The sequence below is a fragment of the Cupressus sempervirens genome, chromosome 9, assembly GCF_028749045.1.
Source record: "Cupressus sempervirens isolate cs-2001-9-10 chromosome 9, ASM2874904v1, whole genome shotgun sequence".
In the NCBI taxonomy this organism is placed as follows: domain Eukaryota; kingdom Viridiplantae; phylum Streptophyta; class Pinopsida; order Cupressales; family Cupressaceae; genus Cupressus; species Cupressus sempervirens.
Window position 1 is genome coordinate 529,405,558 of NC_143126.1, and position 18,081 is coordinate 529,423,638.

The 18,081-nt window shown below is 33.1% G+C and overlaps 1 protein-coding gene across 3 annotated transcripts in view; it reads left to right on the forward strand.

Moving 5' to 3' along the window:
* NRPC1 (nuclear RNA polymerase C1) overlaps positions 1-7,121 on the forward strand; it is a 309,786-nt gene extending 302,665 nt beyond the window's left edge. For 2 of the 3 annotated variants that reach the window (XM_089800899.1, XM_089800897.1), the window contains exons 27-29: positions 5,704-5,906; positions 6,231-6,345; positions 6,489-7,121. Coding sequence is in view for 2 of the 3 variants with exons in the window: in XM_089800897.1 (XP_089657023.1) it covers positions 5,704-5,906; positions 6,231-6,282 (255 nt within the window). In the remaining variant the exon portion in view is untranslated. The remainder of the gene's footprint in view (positions 1-5,703; positions 5,907-6,230; positions 6,346-6,488) is intronic. The other variant, XM_089800898.1, reaches the window with a different exon arrangement.
* The last annotated feature ends 10,960 nt before the right edge of the window (positions 7,122-18,081 follow it).

An 18,081-nucleotide genomic window follows, 5' to 3' on the forward strand; every position in this document is an offset into this window, starting at 1 on the left:
GTTAAGCATTGTGTCACTGTCAAATGTCTACAATATTCATGGATTATGAAATCCATGGAATCAAAAGTTCAAAAACATATATCAAAATAACAACTAGAGTGTAGAAGACTAAGGCTCATAGTAGCCTATGGCCTACAAATACACTTAAGATAAGTCATGGAAGACTTTAGAGCCATCCTCTCTCCCTACGTTTGAGGTTGAACCTCATGGGCATCCTCATCCTCATCCTCACCCTCACCCTCACCCTCACCTTCATAATCCTTATCATCATACTCAGATCCATCACTCCTAGTCTCAAGGTCCTGCACTTGGTCTCCTCGTGCTCTAGCCTCCTTGACTACCATCACTACTGCCTCTACCTCTCGATCCACCTGATTAACCCACTTCACGTCTTCATCACTGAAGACAAGATCAACAATCTCTATGTTCCACTCTACATGTCGATCAACAATCTCTAATACAATCAGTGATGTATCGGTACCCTGGATCTATCTATGGCGAAGGTGAAGGCAAAGGTTGTAGTAAACAAAGACATGATTATTCAATCTTTGCACAAACAATGGAAATGCAAGTAAGTTTGTAGAAGCCTCTTCCAAATGCTTCCTTTAGCTCTTCTCAATGCTTAAGTGCAAGTTACAGAGTTGCACAAACAATCAACAATTGATAGGGGAGAGCCAACCAATTTGCTAATTTCTCTCTGAAAACCCCAATACTCTTGTCTAACTCTTTTCTCTCTATCACAAGGATTAGCAAAAGATGGAATGACCTTTTAGGTCAAATAGATTTAAAAGCACAAACAATTCACTTAACTCTTTTTTTTTTTTTTTTTTGCACTTACAAGTCCTGTTGTCGGTTAGAGTCCAAAGCTGAAGACCCTGTGAGTCAGGAGAGTCCCTGGACTTGGTGAGTCCATGGTTACTCAACTAGGACTCTGTCGAGTCTGAGGCCAAATGGAATCTGCCTTGTTTTGATGGACTCTGGCTCAGACTCGGCGAGTCCTACTATAATTTGCAGAGTCCCAGAACTATGATATATATTTACACACAATCATTTCTTCTTATCTCCTTTTTCACAGTTTCTCTCTCTGATAAATATATATCATATTAGAAAATCTAATTGTATATTTCTTTATTTTACTCTTCCTCCTTTCTTATTATTCGAGTTGCTAACTTTTTTTCTTCAAATGATATATTCCTCTTTTTATATCTTACTTGGATGTGTCTTTTCAAAACGTTGTTTCCCTTGCATAAAACACACCTTTTATATTATATAGAGTATCTTTTATTAACAATGCTTGGTAATATTTCTCCCTTTTGTTATTTAAAATTGCATAGGCTTATCAAAGATGTAATTGCATATTCTTTTAATCTTTTGAATATGGAGTTGAATTAAAATACCTAGGATACTGGTGCATAGGGTTTTGGCCTAGAAGCGGAAACGAAAGTGAGGAAAGGCGGACACGGAACTGTGTGCCTTATGGATGCTACCTGAAAGCACATCTAGGGTGCCATGGTTGGCTATAAAATCAGTCCATGCTATAGACTAAAACCTAGCTATAGGAAACATTCACATAACTGCCATACAATAAGTTTTCCCTATTCTGCAACTTAGAAGTTCTGATTTGAATCTAGAAAAGTAAAAAGTCAAAGACTTTAGAAGATATAGTGAAACCTAATGCCACCATTAAAGGGTTCTCCAACCTACACAAACACTATTGATAACCATGCTTGGAGATGCATGCTTTACTTGTATCAAACCAAAAAGAAAGCTCATGACTTGTATACAAATTGAAACTCAAAGTACAAAGTATAAGAAACACAGGGATAAGCATGCCAAGAAATGAGTTCTAAGTGTTCCATTTATTCTCATGAGAGATGGATTCATGTGTGAATCACTACTCATGAAACGTGGGTCAATTAGTTTGACTCAAAAACTACACACCTAAATCTTGATAGCAATATCATAATTTGACTTGTTGTGGAAAAATATCTCCTACTTAACAGTTGATGAGCTTAAGGGGCTTTCTCATGAATGGTTCATAAGTCACAAGACTTGGGGAAGGCTTTGCAAATGGGGTTACAAGCAGTGGGGTTAACTATGGAGAAAACTCTGTAGTTAAGTGTGCTCGAGCTAGAATAGTATTGGAATGGGTGACCTCCCGAGAAGTCTCAGTGCTTCACCTTTATGAACATCACCTAGATCCAATGAGTGCTAAGTGTTCCATTTATTCTCATGAGAGATGGATTCATGTGTGAATCACCACTCATGAAATATGGGTCAATGAGTTTGACTCATAAATTACATAGTTAAATCTTGATAGCAATATCATAATTAGACTTGTTGTGGAAAAATATCTCGTATTTAATAACTGATGAGCTTAAAGGGCTTTCTAATGAATGGTTCATAAGGAACAATACTTGGTGAAGGTTTTGCAAATGGGGTTGCAAGCATAGTGGGTTTAACTATGGAGAAAGCTCCATCTCTAAGCTTGCTTGAGTTGGAGTAGTATTGGGATTAGTGATATCCTAGTAAGTCCCAGTGTTTCACCTCTGTGAGCATCGCCTAGATTTGATTAGTTCCTTGGGGATGCATACCTGGCCAAAATATAGGAGTTTCCAAGACAGGGACTTCCCAGGGATGGGGGGACGGGTATGGGACGTCCCCCAGTCATCTCCAAAAAAAGCAAATTACTAGGGAATGTCCTCAAAACTTGGGGATGGCTGGGAAAAAAAGGGGTATGGCTGGCCGTACCCAGCACTAAAAGGGGATGCCTAGACATCCCCCAACCATACTGAGTATGGCCAACCGTCCCCATATGTTTTTTTTTTAAATAATTTTTTTAATGCAAAAAAATTAAAAGGTGAATATTAAAAATAAATTTAAGGCTCCTAATGAGGTCGTCGAGGTGGGCCCCACCCCTCCAAATGCAGTAGAGATAGAATAGGAGCAATAGTCTGCTTCATTTTTCTATGTTATGTTTTTTATGTTGAACGTGAACATGATTATGATACATTGATACTTATTACTTTATGGCAGCCCTCTAGCCTTCGGGTGTATAACTTTAGGCATATTTAGATTTAGATTTTCAGATTTATCATGTTTATCTTTATGATATGGTTTACTGATATTGATATGCATTTTGACAATTGAGTACTGAAATTGGATATTATTTCCTAGGTGGCATTCAAATGTTGTATGTTATGGTTCTATAATGTTTAAATGACATGCTTTGGGCTTAGTTTCATATGAGTGACATGTATATTTGCAAATTTCAATGTATATTTTAAAATTTCCCTATATAAATATTTCAAAATGTATGCTTTGTGCTCTCCTTCTTGCTGGTTGCAAACCTGGGATTTTTCTTTTCTCTTCTCTCTCACTTTTCCTCTCTTCTACTCATGCTAAACAATTACAAAGCCCTTTAGGGTTAAAACAAAGAGGAAAGGAAACACAAACATTAAAAAAAGATGTGTTTTTATTAAAATTTGACTTGACTTTTTCCCAACCTGCGCAACTGTTTTTTTGTGATTCACAAAGGTGATTCATGTGATTTATCATTTTTTGCATGAATTGCCATGAAATCGCTGAACTGATTCACTGATTCCAAAAAAATCAGGAACCATGAATCGAATTGCCAAACCGGTGATTCAGGCAATTTCATGGTGATTCTCATTACTATATATATATATATCCAAACACATCTGCATCCCCTCAAAAAGAAATTCACACATCCACACACCAGATTCTTGCATACGCATCTGTATGTGCACCCAAATTGGCAACATAAAAATAGCATTCAATTTTTTGTTGTGCCAAACTTCTACAGTGGCCTGGGCTTTTATTTGCTATCTTATTTTTGACCTTGCATCGATATATATCATATTCAAGCTTACTCGCTGCTGTTTTATATTGAACCTTTATTGTCACTGCTGTTCTATCTATATTATTTTCCCACTTCTGTCAATGCTTATGGCTCCTCGTAAACTTTTAATCATTTTCACACTTAACATACGCCTGTATCTATTGCTGCTGTATGTATCCGGCATTCTTCACTTATTATTTTTTGTGATTTCTGATGGCACGCCATTATTGCAATAAATTTCCATATTGAGCAACTTGCATCTCCTTTCAAATCCTTGGAAGTATCTCATTCTCTGCATACTTGATGTTTGTTTTAATTGCACCTTTGTATTGATGCTTGGCATGCTCCTTGTTACCAATATTTCAATTACTTATCAGTTTATATTTACCTATTTCCAAATGTTATATTGTAATCACTTTTAATTTCTTGTCAGCTTAATGGAGTCATCATTCATTAAACTCCATCTTTTCATTGTGTGGGTTCCTTGCTCAGTGAACATGGTGATCTTATTAATCACTATTTTTTTAATATCAATTTCTTTGATTGCGCTGTCAATATTCTTGGTCTGGATGACACAATACCATTACATGTCACTGACCTGTCATAGTATCTTCTTTCCTCCATCACATATCGCTGCCTACAGACATATATTGCTAGCCTACAATCATCCATGTAGAAGTCAACCATCACGAAATTGTCGCTGAGATTTTATCTTCATGTTGTCACGTCATTTATGATCCTTATGATTTTTCTGTACGTTGGAGACATTGAATTTTGTCTTCATGAAAATTTCTTTGAACTCCTTTGTTTATTACTGCTCCATATGTAATGATACTTTGCAGAGTGAGGTTCATAATCTTTCTCTATGCTGGTTTTATTTATAATGATTCTCTGCTTTGTTGTTGCTCATGCATTTTTGTCCTGTCACTGTCATTGTGATTTATAAAGTCTCCAAATCATTGCCGTCAACATGCTTATTGTACCAGAATCTCGGCCGGAGCAAAGTGAATTCATACTGTTTGCAGCATATACAGTGATGTGCCAAATTTGACTGTCATATACTGTTGGTGTTTTCACATTTCAGCATATGTACATAATTCTGTTCTGATTTGTTCATTGTGTTATTGTCAGATTCCTTTGTTCTTCTTATCTCCATTACTTTTCTAGTTGTTGTAGTGCAGCTTTATATTGAAGTGTATCCATATAACTATGGGCAAAGTCTTGTTTTCAATACAAGTATCCATGGACTTGAACTCTTCATAATATCCATCTCTAATTTACATCATTAATAAATATTTTCATCAATCTCATTGAACATCTTTGACATCAATGACAATGTCTCAACACGTGTATCCTTGCTTAAACGTTTTTATCCATGCCACCTGGAGATGCCACTGTTGGTGCTAAGGACACATTCAATGATACTTTTTGGACAATCTTTTTCCCTTTTTATTTAAAATAAAATGTACCTATGTGACATCATGTGTAAGCTTCATATTGAGAATACAGGTTGTTAAGAACTCGCAATCACCCAGGAAAATGCTTTTGTTACAGGCTATGACCTGCAATCATTTTAGGCTTCTTAATCAAGCATTCTTTTGATTGAGAGACATAATCCTTTATCGGAGCTATAATTGTAGGAAGGGGCATAGCCAATAAGATCAAGGTGTTTTAATTCGATGTATCTAAATTACTAGAAATTATTACCTTACTCAAGTTTGAGGGCTTTTTTTCAACTTAAGAAATCCTTTCTGCTACTGTTGGAAAAGGAATATTGCAATGTGAATGTAAGTTTCTTCTATTTCCTTTGTTCATGTGAAATCTTTTGCTTGTTTAATTAGGGAGAAGTGCTAGGAATAACAAGGTTTGGAATCGCCAAGATGAAAGACAGTGTCTTAATGCTTGCATCATTTGAGAAAACTACGGATCACCTCTTTGATGCTTCCATTCGTGGGAGAATCGATCAAATTGAAGGTGTAAGTGAATGCATTATCATGGGCATACCAATGCCAATAGGAACGGGTCTATTGAAAATCAGACAAAGGTATTGTCTTTTGAATTTTGTTTAACTAAGATAAGTGTTTGAGAACTCTCTTCAATGCAGTAAAATGGTATAGAAGGAAAATTGAACTAGATATATTATATTTTCAACTGTCAAATTTTAAAATTTCATAGTTTTCTAATTCTATGATCTTTTGCAAGAGAATCTCAATTTATGAATAAATTATCTAATGATCATATATGGGAATGTGTCATAATTACTGATTTGTGATGACCTGTTTGGTCATGAAAGGTGGTCTTTCTTTAGTGTGTTGAACAATGATATTTACTCAAATATTATTTAACTTGTAGGGTTTTCTTTATGCAGGATTGAGAAACTACCAGAACTGGAATATGGTCCAGAGCCGCTCATCGCATAGTGAGCATTCTTCCAAATGCTATTCTTGAAACAACCGAAAGGGAATTGTGTGTTTGTTGGTGATGTGAGTCACCTTTTGAGTTTACAGGGAAATATGAGAGAGAATAGTTTAATTATTTATCTTTCATCAGATTCTAGAGTATGCATTTGATTCATTAACAAAGCTAGTGTATTTTGATTCACACCCCTGCTATATTTGTGACGCAGGTTGAAATATCAATTCCCAAGAATCAAAGGATTATAAATAAGGATCTTTAGAATTTGTTCAGGGTGCATTGAAACCAAACCAGATTCAATCAATCAGGAGTTTCCACTATCACAGTCTCAGTGATTGATATCAAAGATCGTCTTCATTGCTTAGGACATTGAGTCCACTGGGATCTTGAATCTTCTATTGATAAGCTACTGTGTCAGGACTTACAGCACTGTTATAATTGTGAGGCAGGTTATTGAAATATCAATTTCCAAGAATCAAAGGATTATCAATAAGGATCTTTAGACTTTGTTCAAGTTGCATTCATATCAAGCCAGATTCAATCAGGGGTTTCCACTGTCACGGTCTCAGTGATTGTTATCAAAGATCATTTTATTGCTTCGGACATTGAGTCTACAGGGCTCTTGAATTTCCTATTGATAAGCTTTTAGAAGCATGTAAATAAACTTTAGTTGACTTATATTTATTGAACTAGTGAGAAAATATCGCATTCAAGCAGATACAAAGGGCATATTTTATGGTTCAAATATTCAACTAGCTAATGTTAATGAAAATACAGAAGGCACAAGAGAATAATATTTCTTTCATGATGTGGTGGATTGATATTTCAGTCCTTTTACAACAAATTAGGTTCTCTTGTAATATCGTCTTTCTAGCATTATTGAATTTGGGACTGTTTTCTAGAAATCACAAGAGATTTCCTTATCTGAGCACATGCGAATTCAAGCCAGCTTCCTGACAGTCTATGCAATTATTATATTTTCAATATATGGAAACCTAATGAACTCTGGCTTTATGTCGTCTTTCAATCTAAGTTCACAAGATCAATATCAATGTAGTCTGAAGCTGCTAGCCCGCTCAACTCACAGCTAGAGTTTTGTTATTATTGGAAAAATAGAACAGCAGTAAAAAGAAAAGAAAGAAAGAACTTCTAGCTTATTTTTATTGAATAATAGATGTCAATTTATACAATAGCTTGACTCAACAACATTCCTAAATGACTGCTAATCAGATTGACAACGAACTACTTCATGATCAACAAAACACACATAAACATGACACTACTGAAACTTATGGACACCTAATTCAACACATCTACAATAAGAACTTGATTCAAACTAAGACTCTTTGACTCAATCCTAAACAAAACTTGTGTTGCCAACAACTCAACAAGGCTTGCCACATGTGTAACAATTATTATTGACTACCGTTGGAACATTAACTCTAACACCCCCACTTAATGTGACAACTAAAGGAAACATTATCTAGAAATTATATTTAAAAAATGTGGCATAGAGGAGTAAGACTTTCTCATAGTTATGTAGCTATCGTCCAGCTTCGAAACACCACTAGACACACCATCTCAACATGAAATGTCTCATAAACAATGCCAAGCTTCCAGACATTCAGATCTTCCCGAACTATTGGATACACCATCTCCACATGGAATGCCTCATAACCCTCATAAAGGTATAGCTTCTCCGATCCTATAACACCTCAAACTATTCAAGTATCCATCTAGACTCTTTCACATCTTTTCCTATTTTTCAAAGCATTGATCTCTTCAAAATCAAACAAATTCTTCAATGAAATTATAATCATCTAGTGGTTCTTCTCTTGGCCTCATACTCTTAACAACTTCTCTAACAGACAGAACTTAATAGGAAGATAGCTCTGATACCATATTGGAAAAATAGAAGAGTAGTAAAAAGAAGAGAAAGAAAGAACTTCTAGCTTATTTTTATTGAATAATAGATGTCAATTTATACAGTAGCTTGACTCAACAACATTCCTAAATGACTGCTAATTAGATTGACAAGAAACTACTTCATAATCAACAACACACATAAACATGACACTACTGAAACTTATGGACACCTAACTCAACACATCTACAATAAGAACTTGATTCAAACTAAGACTCTTTCACTCAATCTTAAACTAAACTTGTGTCGCTAGCAACTCAACAAGGCTTGCCACATGTGCAACAATTATTATTGACTAACGTTGGAGCATTAACTCTTAACAGTTATATCAGACACAAATGCAATCTGAAGTTGTAACATTCCCTTCTACTAGTTAATGGATCCACCTTCTCCTTATTTGCAATTCCTATTTGATCTACTAGTAGACTCCAGAGTTTTAAGGTGGTGAATGGATGATAGATTATTGGTTGTATACAGGCCTCTTTATCTTTTTGTTCAAATAATCAACTATATGCAAACCTTCAGCTTGAGTGCCATTAATAATCCTTAGTGATAATACCTATAATGTTTCCTAAACTCTCTTTTTGCCAAGCATAATACAAATTAAATCACAGGATAGGTTGACTTTCAACAAAGTTTAGCCATTTCCGAACTTCATATGAATTTTATGATATTTAATATAATATTATTTTATTTTAACATAATATTGAGTTAGTTTAATTATTTAGCAATGACAAACTATTTTCACAATTTTGTGAATATATTACCTATATTTAAAAATAAATAAATTTATATAAGACAAAATGTTGATTTTTTTTTCGAATTTGTACCCTTTGTCAAATTTCATCTTAATTTTTATGCTAAAAAACTTAAGTTCAAATTTGAACCTTGTGGCTTACCATATAGACTTGACTAGTTGCTCTTTTTCTATTCCATGTCTCTCCCTATTCTTCTTCAATGCCCTCTATGTGTGTGTGTGTGTGTGTGTGTGTGTGTGTGATTGTCTACTTTCAACGTAGAAAGAGCTTGAGAAAGAGCTTGAGGGAGATTTCTTATTCTATATTAGAGTTAATCCTTACAAACAAATAGAGTGCAACCAAACTAGTTGAAACTAAGACCCAATATAAAGAGTGTGTTGTTCAGTGTAATTCCCTTACATGAATCTCCCTTAGTATACGATTCGAGGATCTTTCTGGCAGATATATCTCTGTGTGGTTGCTGAGGATTCAATGAGCCAGTTTGCCAGAATATGTCGTTCTTCCTTGATTATACCCTTGTGTGATTGTTTTGTGGGTTTATATATATATCTACTAGTCTAGAAGGATAGCATCTTTTGGTAATGATGAGACACCCCTTGTATTAGCTCACTTCTTCATGAGAGTAAAGCCTTCATTTCTAAGTGATGTCCATAACATATAATAGGATCTCTAAGATGTCATTAAAATCCTTCATTCGTTCATTCATTCATCCTTTCCTTAATCCGAGTGGGCCTATTCTTACATTTTCCCATTGTTGATTATTTAGTAATCAATCATCATTAATTAAGGTGTGTTTTTCATCAACCAGATGATAATTGATGTGTTAATTAATTTTTACAGTTTTTAAATACTAAATATTAGATTATGGTTTCTTTAACATTAGTTTTAGGTTTGTTGTTAGTTTTCTATTTGACAGTTTTGTATGATAGTTTATAATTGTTATTGTATGTTTTATGAATTTCTCTTATATTTCTTGAAGAGATGATTCAATTCAAAAGAAATAATAAACACTTTCCAGTTTTTGATTATTTCTATTTTTAAATCTTGGGCAAATAGTGATATTACAGCATTGGAACAAATCTATGCATGCAACCTCTGAAGACTCCAACATTTTTACATGAAAAACAAAAGTTATTCAAGTGAAATCAATTTTCTATTGTAAGGATTTATACAACTTGATTTCTTTGCTACATTTTGGTTAGAAAATTTCAGCAATTATTTAAATTTGTGATCTGGGAAAATTGTGTTTTATTTTTTGATTCAAAATGCAGTCTATATTTTTAGTGATTGGGGAAACATTATCTAGAAACAATAATTGGATCGAATGACATAGAAAACTAGAAAGCACCTTTATCTTTAATGATTTATGGTCCAAGATATGTGATAAAAGTACTCAGCTTGTAGAACCAACTGATGCTAAAGGGAAAAAAATGTGGCTATATAAAAACTCAAAAGCTTTAGTTTGATAAAGGCTTTTGTTAACGGAGAAGTGTATCGACATATAGAGGAATATACCTTTGCTTGGGATGTTCTTCATAATTAAAAAAATAATTTTATTCGCATTTTGAATTAGAGTTCATTTAGTTACAACTAAAACTATTTAATCTTGAGTTGAAAAATCGTGATGTTATGAGTCTAGCCTATGAAATTAGAGCCATAAACCAAGATGTTGATGTTGTTGGTAGAAAAGTTGATGTGTATCTCACAACTTTTATTAAAACACTTCTTCCAACACATTCCACATATCTAGAATTTCTTCAAGCAACCAACCAATTGAAAACCATTATTTTTTATTTATTGGTTGAAAAGTTAATAGAGTATGAAAAAACATTTGGAAAGAAAATAGATAATACAAATGAAAATTTCTATCTTTCTTATCAAGAGAAACTTCCAAATAAAAGCTCTTCAAGAGGTGGTTATAATGATTGAGGGGAAGGAGGTAGAGGTCAATGGAAGAAAAATGATAGACAATTTTTACATTGTAAAGGATGTGGTAGGAAAGGTAGTCATGAAACACATGAACATAGACTCTCTTGGGACAAGATAGAACATTTTAAAGAAAATTCTTTTAAGCAAAAAGATAAAACTAGAGTTTATAATGGTGATAAACCTCCAGATGATAAAATTTTAGGAGTAACTCAATTTATTTGTGATAGTGATGATAATCAATATGTTCTTTTTGTTTGTGCATCTAATTCTTTATGGTATGATACTTGGATTTTAAATACTAGAGCCACAACATATGACATTCCGATGTGATTACTTTGAAGAATTTCATGAATGTGAGTGTTGTCCAATTTACTTAGCAGATAAATCAATTCTCAAACCTATTGGAAAAGGAACTAGTTGATTTAAGTTGCCTAATCTTCCAGATTATGTGCTTCATGATGTTCTATTTATTCCTCAATTACAACATAATCTATTATATCTAGTATTGATTTGACAACAAGGGCACTATATTCTTATAAAAGATGGCCAAGTTGTAAGAAAACAATGTAATAATGAAGTTGTATTGATAGGATGTGAGGATGAAAAATTATTAGTATTAAATGGCACTTGCGCTCTTTCTTAATTTTGTGCAGATCTTACTAAAAATTGTTGTCGACTTGCTACTATGTTATGGTGTGCAAGATTTGGGCATATTTGTTATGACAAAATTCATATTATGAAAAAGAATGGTGTTGATAGCTTGCCTATTTTGCCTAAAACAATTGAAAAATGTGAAACATGTATTTTTGCCAAGCAACATAGAAGTTATTTCCCTTCATCCACTTGGAGACAACAAATAAAATTGCAGCTTATTCATTCTAATTTGTGTGGGCCTTTACTAGTAACTTTTGTGGGAGGATCTCAAATTTTATGTTGTTTATTGATTATTATAGTAGCATGGCATGGATTTATTTCTTGCAGCAAAAATCAAAAGCTTTTGAAACTTTTAAAAGGTTCATAGAAATCAAGCTCAGTCTCGAATTGGTACTCTTCAAACAAACAATGGTGGAGAATTTACTTGTCTAGTTTTTGAAGATTATCTACATCAAAATGGGATTCAACAACATCTAATTATACCAGGTACTCCCCAACAAAAGGGAGTTTTTGAACGAATGAATAGAACCATTTGAATATGGTTAGAGTAATGCTATATTTTAAAGGAATCAAATTGCATTTTTGGGCTAAACTGGCAAGAATTACAGTCTATCTTTGTAATAAATCTCCATCATTTGCACTTCAAAAAGCAATTCCAATCTTTTTGGTTATCCTCCTCTTATTCAACATCTTAGAATTCTTGGGTCCACTTGTTTTGTTTTGCTTTAATTTCTAAGGAAAAAAGAAGTTGCATCATCATAGTTTTAAAAGTATTTTTCTTGGATATTTTGAATCATCTAAAGCATATAGGTTGTATGATGAAGCTAATAAAAAATTCATCATTACGTGTGATGTGTTTTTTGAAACTTCTAAAAGTGTTGAAAATATTGAATGTCAGCTACAACTAATTGATAAACTTTCTGAAGAGAACCAAACTTATTTAGCCTCACCTTTAATGGATTCAGATGTGGAATATGTGCCTCAAACTGTCCCTGGTCAAGATGATCCATCTATGAATGAGCAAAAAGAAATTCTCTCAAATGATGAGCATGAAACTACAAAAACCATTGGTCACTATTGAAACATCTTTTGTGCATCCAAAATCTTTTCAAAAGTGGGAAAAACAAGTCTAACGAACTTTGAAAGATTTTAGACCTGATGAAATAGGTAAAATAGGTACAAGAAATTCTTACAAGACAAGGCTATTAGCTCAATCCAATGTTGTAGATAACTTGGAACTATTGATGAACTTAATTTCACAAGTGACTATGAAGCAACTTCCTACAATGAAGCTAGAAACATTGTAGTTTGGAGACAAGCTATGGAAGATGATGCATTTATAAAAAATGGCACATGGGAGTTGATTGACCCACCACTTGGTTCTAAGCATATTGGCTACAAGAGGATTTTTAGAAATAAATATAAATCAAAAGGTATAGGAGGGAATAGAGTTTGATGAAATGTTTGCACCTACAACAAAATTGACCACCATTCATGCTTTATTAAGTCTTTTAGCTCAAAATGGGTGAAAAATTCACCAAATGAATGTCAAAACCACATTCTTAAATGATAATCTTAAAGAAATAGTCTATTGTTAGAGTAATTAGATATTTTCTAATTAACTGTAGTGTACTTAAGCTAAACTTTAAGCATCTAATAATTAATTCTTTTATTAATTATTATGATGCAACCTAGGTTAGACCTTTTTAGGGTTTTGATCTCCTTTATAAGGACCATCTCTCATAGTAAAAAAAATTGAGATAATTCATTTTTGATAATATCAATCTCTCTTTTTGCTCATCAAGAATGTCTCATTTATGAATCTAACAATTCCAACCTCCATAGCTTTTTCTTTCTTTCTTTTGTGACAGGCATTTGCATGCAAGTGATTCTTGGGAGTTGTGGGGTTGATCTTTCATCAACTTCAATATGGTATCAAAGATCCAAATCTTCATGCTCTAGTTCTATTCTTGAGAGATTTGGCATTGTTTTTGAGATCTAAGCTTTCAGCATTGTTGTCATTGATTTTCAAGGCACTTTGAGCAAAAATGGGCATCATTGTTGAGCTCAGAGCACTTGAAAACCCTCAATTTCTAAAAAAATACATTCAGTTTGGACGCTATTGAAATTTGAGGGAAAAAAATTGCACCTAGGCCATGTTGACCTGGGCATGCAAAACAGTGTGATAGTTTTTGTATTTTATTTATCAAAAAAATTATTACTTCTTCTTTGGAATATCAAAGTCCATGCAATTTTTCACTAAAAAAATTGAAAAGAAGGCATTAGAGACCAGAGCTGGATGCATGTGGTTTTTGGGGAGTTGAATTTTTCTTTTGGCCACCATGCCATCTAGCTTGTACTCTTACTATTATAGGTCTTTTTTGATGGCACAACTTTTTTTCTTAATGGAAGGTGCTTCCTCTGTTGTACTCTCTTCGCCATCAGTGATCTTTTTTGTTGACTGAGCCTCCTTTATCATGCCACATGCATTTGTTTGGAAAAGTGCACTTTGGTTTCATTGGAGACACTTTCTTTGCCTTGGACCCTTCAAAGTACTAGTGACTCTTTATTTCTGCGAATGTTTTCTAGTACATGTGCTTTGTGATTACGTTGGCTGCTTTGGATGACACCATATTTTTGGGCAACGACTACCTAGCCAGTTATTTCGACTGGCTGGGGGCCCCGTCCTCTCTGTCTTGCATAGTCGTATTCTGAATCCCCTTGATCATCCCCATTGAAGTTGGCGCATGGATAGGACACGCTGCCAAGATTAGATAGCACTGTTCTTTTCTAAATTATTGCGCCCATTTTAGAGTGATGTCACCTTGGGAAAGGGGTGTAGTGATTTTAGGTGGGAGAAATTGGGTTTAAGTTAATACATATGTTAAGTTTTAAATGTTTTGTTTTGGGTTATCATAACTTGTGTGTTAGTTTTTTTTTTTTCAAATTAGTTAGGAGTGGATTAAAATAAAAGGGGAGTGAAACTTCAAAATAAAATTGAGGAAATGAAATAATATAAGTTATATTATGATTTTAAAATTGTATTATCATTAAAGGAAAATAAATATAAATATATAAAAATTTGTATTATCATTTTAATAACAATATTCTAATATATAAATACCCTAAATCAATTGAGAATGATGAAGCTATAGTATACCTGATTAAAAGACTATCTGATGGTGATAAGATGTACTTAAAATTGTCAATGGTAAAATCTATGTCATAAGAACATATGTATAAAATAATGGCAATAAAGTTAGCAAATAAACAATAGAAAATTAAATAATTATTAAAAAAATCATGAATTAACCTAGTGATCTAGGTGGTCTTGGATTATAGAGATAAAGTTGAAATGCATTAGTTGTAATGCTAATAAAAGAAAGCAAACTCAAGGGTTAATCACATAATTAGGTATATATCTAACGAATCGATTTAGAATGGTATTTTATAAGCAAGAAGTTGATGAGTTTATAATTAGTAGGATAAATAATCACACAAAAATTCAATTAAGTAATTAAAGAGCATAATAGATGGATATCAAAAATGGGTAAAGTGTCTATACTTAGAAATGAAAAGTCAAGTGGAATTGAACCATGATGGTGCATATGTTAAAATCTTCTAAATCTAGCCAAAATGGTGCATATGTTAGAATGACACTTAGGTTGAGCAGAGATGTGTATTTGAACAAGTAGATTGACAAGGAGTTAGCATAATGGGGTATGCAGTGTTTTACATACGCTTGGTATAACTAAGCATATATGTAGTATACATGTGCATCTATCCAGTAGACATAAAATATATTGTGAATTTAATTCCCAATACAAGTATGGGAAAGTAGAGACTTTAGACATCTCCTCGATTGAATCACCAAGTTGGGAGCCTATAGTTGATCCTCTTTATGGTGATTTAATTCCTAGCAAATTAACTTTAAATTTAAACATACAAGAAGGGACAAAAGAAACATAAATTACATAGCAGCATTCACCCAAAAGACTGATAATAACCAGGGAAATTGAGGCAGTCTAGATAATTAATCAACCATTCATTTTTATTGTTTTATTATGTTCGTTGTCTATGTATAAAAGCATGAAGTTGTGAAAAATTTGGAACCTACTTTGTTTCCCGAGATTGTGTGTTGAAGATGTCCTCTATTGAATGAGCGTAAGTCTTCCCAAGCTTCCAATCCACCCTAATCTAGCCTCCTTCTACTTCTTGATTCTCCAAATTATTTGTGTAGGTTTTTCCTCCTATGTTCAGACTATAGTTTCAACATATATTTCCTTCTTTTTTTCTTTGTTTGGAAGCTCTAGATTCATAGAGAGAAATTGTGGTTATGGATTTTTGTGTCCATTGGAACCATTCATAGAATTTTTTTAATTTAATAAGTCCCCTATTTGTTTGTGTTTAGAAATTTATTTAATATTTCCCAATAATTTCTAGTTACCAGATGTATAAGGAGGTCATGACCCAAAAGTTCCTTATTATGTATTGGTTGACTTGTGCCATCTTATCTCAAAGGTCATAGGTTCCATTCTTGTGACCTTTTCCACTCCTAGTCTTTAAATTTCCTACCAAGTTTTAGGCTTAAGTTTTAATTCCTTTAAAGGACTCTTAAAGAGTTGTGTAGGTAAGTTTTTTGAGGTGAGATTGTATGAGTGGTGGGTTTAAGTTGGTTTGAATCTTTTGCTAATCTCTTTAATTCTTTTATTTATGCATGAAATTTCATACAACTCGAGCATACACATAAATATATATATACATTTTTACTCAGGCATATATGTGTGCACCCATATATACTTGGGTAAATATGTATTTTTGGACATACAACCGAAAATCAATAAAGATAAAATTAAATCATCCTTAAACCAACAAAAATGGATATAAGAATCCCCCAAGACCCCAATTTGGGTAATTGACTCCTCTATAAGGAATTCTAGGCTCAAGGTGCCTATGTGGATCATGGTTTTAGCTCTAGATCAATAGATATTATAGAGGATTTGTACTTATTCTTGCACACACCTACATCATTGACCAATGCACATAAATATCTACACATAATCTCATGATATATCATTTAGTACTATAAACATCAAGTGTTTTGGTGGGGTTAGAATCCTAGAATCCTCATATGAAAAACACATAAAGTATACATATATAAGAAATGTATCTCTAAGAATCTCATTCAAAGTAACATCACATATCCTATCACTAACTTAAAACATAAATCTAGTATCTCATAATAAGTCTAAAATCAAGTCCCTAAGGTGGCACTACACATTGTTATTACTAATCTTACACATTGATCTTGTCAATTATTATACATTGTAGTCAATTACTATGCTAGGGAGAAGGCTATTGTTGTTGGTCGTAAGGATTAAGGTGGTTCTACTGAGAACAAAGAAGGATCTAAGAGAAGGACCAAAGTTAATACCAGGAAGATGGCCACAAGTGCCACTTCACATATTAGTCAAATTAAGGAGTATGCTAGCAGTGCAGTTATTGAAAAACATGGGATAATTCCTAATTTTGTCCTTGTTCTCTCTTTTTATTTTGCATTTTTTGTTAGTGGTTGGGATGGTTTCTTTTTGTTGATGGCTTTGTTCAACTACTAGCTCTATCTCTTTTCTTTCTCATTTTGTCTTATGTGCTTAATGTTGAATCTTTAGGATCTTTTGTACAAGGTTTCAAGGGCCCTCCAAAACATGTTTTCTTAAGAAAAAACATTTCCTTCTACTTTATAAAATATTCACCAAGTGTGATCCAAATGTAAATATTATTTTAGTCGATATCGTAACATTGTATCATTGGAATGAAATTTTGAAATTATACTATTTTGACATCACATTGTTTGTTAGCATCCACCCCAATGCCAAATATATTTATTGTTAGGCATAAGATTATGTAACAACTCTAAAAGTTATAGTTTGAATATATTTAGATTGACAACACGTAATATTTGTCATTATGCAATAAGAACTTTGTGAAAACTCTATTATAATGGGTTATTGTTGCTAAAGTTTGAAGAATGTGGCTGTAAAGAGTGGCTTTTATATATATACAAAATATATTTTTTTGTACATGTTTGTCCATCCTTTAGGCTTCAATGGAGTGTCAAAGGATGGGGAAAGGATGGAAATAAAGAAGTACCCACATCCATGAAAAATTAAGAAAGGTCAAGAATGTCATGCCCTAAAATTTGAAGAGCAAAACACAACAATTTTTTATTTTTTATTTTATATTTTTATATTTTTATTTTATTTTATTTTATTTTAAATTTAAATTTATTTTTAAACGATCTTGAAGATAAGATGTACAAATCTATACTTGTCATGAACATCCATAGAATGATGCATTGTCTAAGTAACAAGGTATGCCTTCACTGAGTGATAAGTTAGCACAGGGGATGGGTTGCTCTACAATCAAGATCCTTAGGTTTTTTCCTCAAGGAATCACCTATTTGTAACAAATTTTCATCTGCCATATTTTACTTAGGACCTTATCAATGCATAAGGAATTTCAATTCTCCTCAGGTGATA